We start from the raw sequence: 728 nt of genomic DNA on the forward strand, positions 1-728 counted from the left end.
AGGTGAAGAAGAGGAAGAGCTCCATGCGGGCCAGCGGCTCCCCGAGGCATGAGCGGCGGCCTGTGGGTGGAGTGGGGCTCAGTCAGCTTGAGCCTAATACAGGCTTCTCCCTCCAAGGCACCCTGGGCAGGAGGCAGGAATCCAGCCCCCAACCCCAGCCACCTGCTGAGAATGGAATGAAGGCCTTGGGCTTCACAAAGCGGCCCTGGGAGTCCAGGAAGTGTTCTGGATGGAACTGGAGGGGCTTCTCCCAGATAGTCTCATCCTTCAGCACTGAGGACAGGTTGGTGATGAGTGTCGTGCCCTGACAGGAGACACATGGTGTGAGCACAGACTAGGATGGGGACACCAAGACCCTGGTCACTAAGTTCACGTGCACAGCCCCTACCTGCACACACCCGGACCCTTTCATGCAACCTCAGGCCAGCGCTTCTCATCACCTTCATTTGTCATCCCACTTCCCTGGGGACTCTGGGCAATGGCCGCATTGTATATGCACCCAGGTCTGCCTTGTCAGTGTGTCAGGGGTTGTAGTGATCCAGATGTGTTTTCTCCTTGCTGTAGTAGGAGAGCCCAGGCCTACCTTGGGGATGAGGAAGCCCTGGATTTCAATGTCACGGGATGTGATTCGTGGCAAAAGCACTTGGCCGATGTCAGAAAACCGCAGCACCTCGTTAATCACAGCATTGGTGAAGGGCATGCGGGCCTGGTCTGCCATCTCCGGAAAT

The 728-nt window shown here is 57.3% G+C and overlaps 1 protein-coding gene across 1 annotated transcript; it reads right to left on the reverse strand.

Moving 5' to 3' along the window:
* Positions 1-4: 4 nt before the first annotated feature.
* Positions 5-722, reverse strand: LOC115069095 (cytochrome P450 2D28-like; the record flags this gene model as incomplete). Its single annotated transcript, XM_029560320.1, has 3 exons — positions 584-722; positions 163-304; positions 5-60 (listed from the first exon to the last, which is right to left on the reverse strand). Coding segments are annotated over exons 1-3 (333 nt in total), but the record flags the coding sequence as incomplete, so codon positions are not given.
* Between the last annotated feature and the right edge of the window lie 6 nt (positions 723-728).

The sequence above is a fragment of the Nannospalax galili genome, unplaced genomic scaffold, assembly GCF_000622305.1.
Source record: "Nannospalax galili isolate Female #2095 unplaced genomic scaffold, S.galili_v1.0 C48064149, whole genome shotgun sequence".
Lineage (NCBI taxonomy): Eukaryota > Metazoa > Chordata > Mammalia > Rodentia > Spalacidae > Nannospalax > Nannospalax galili.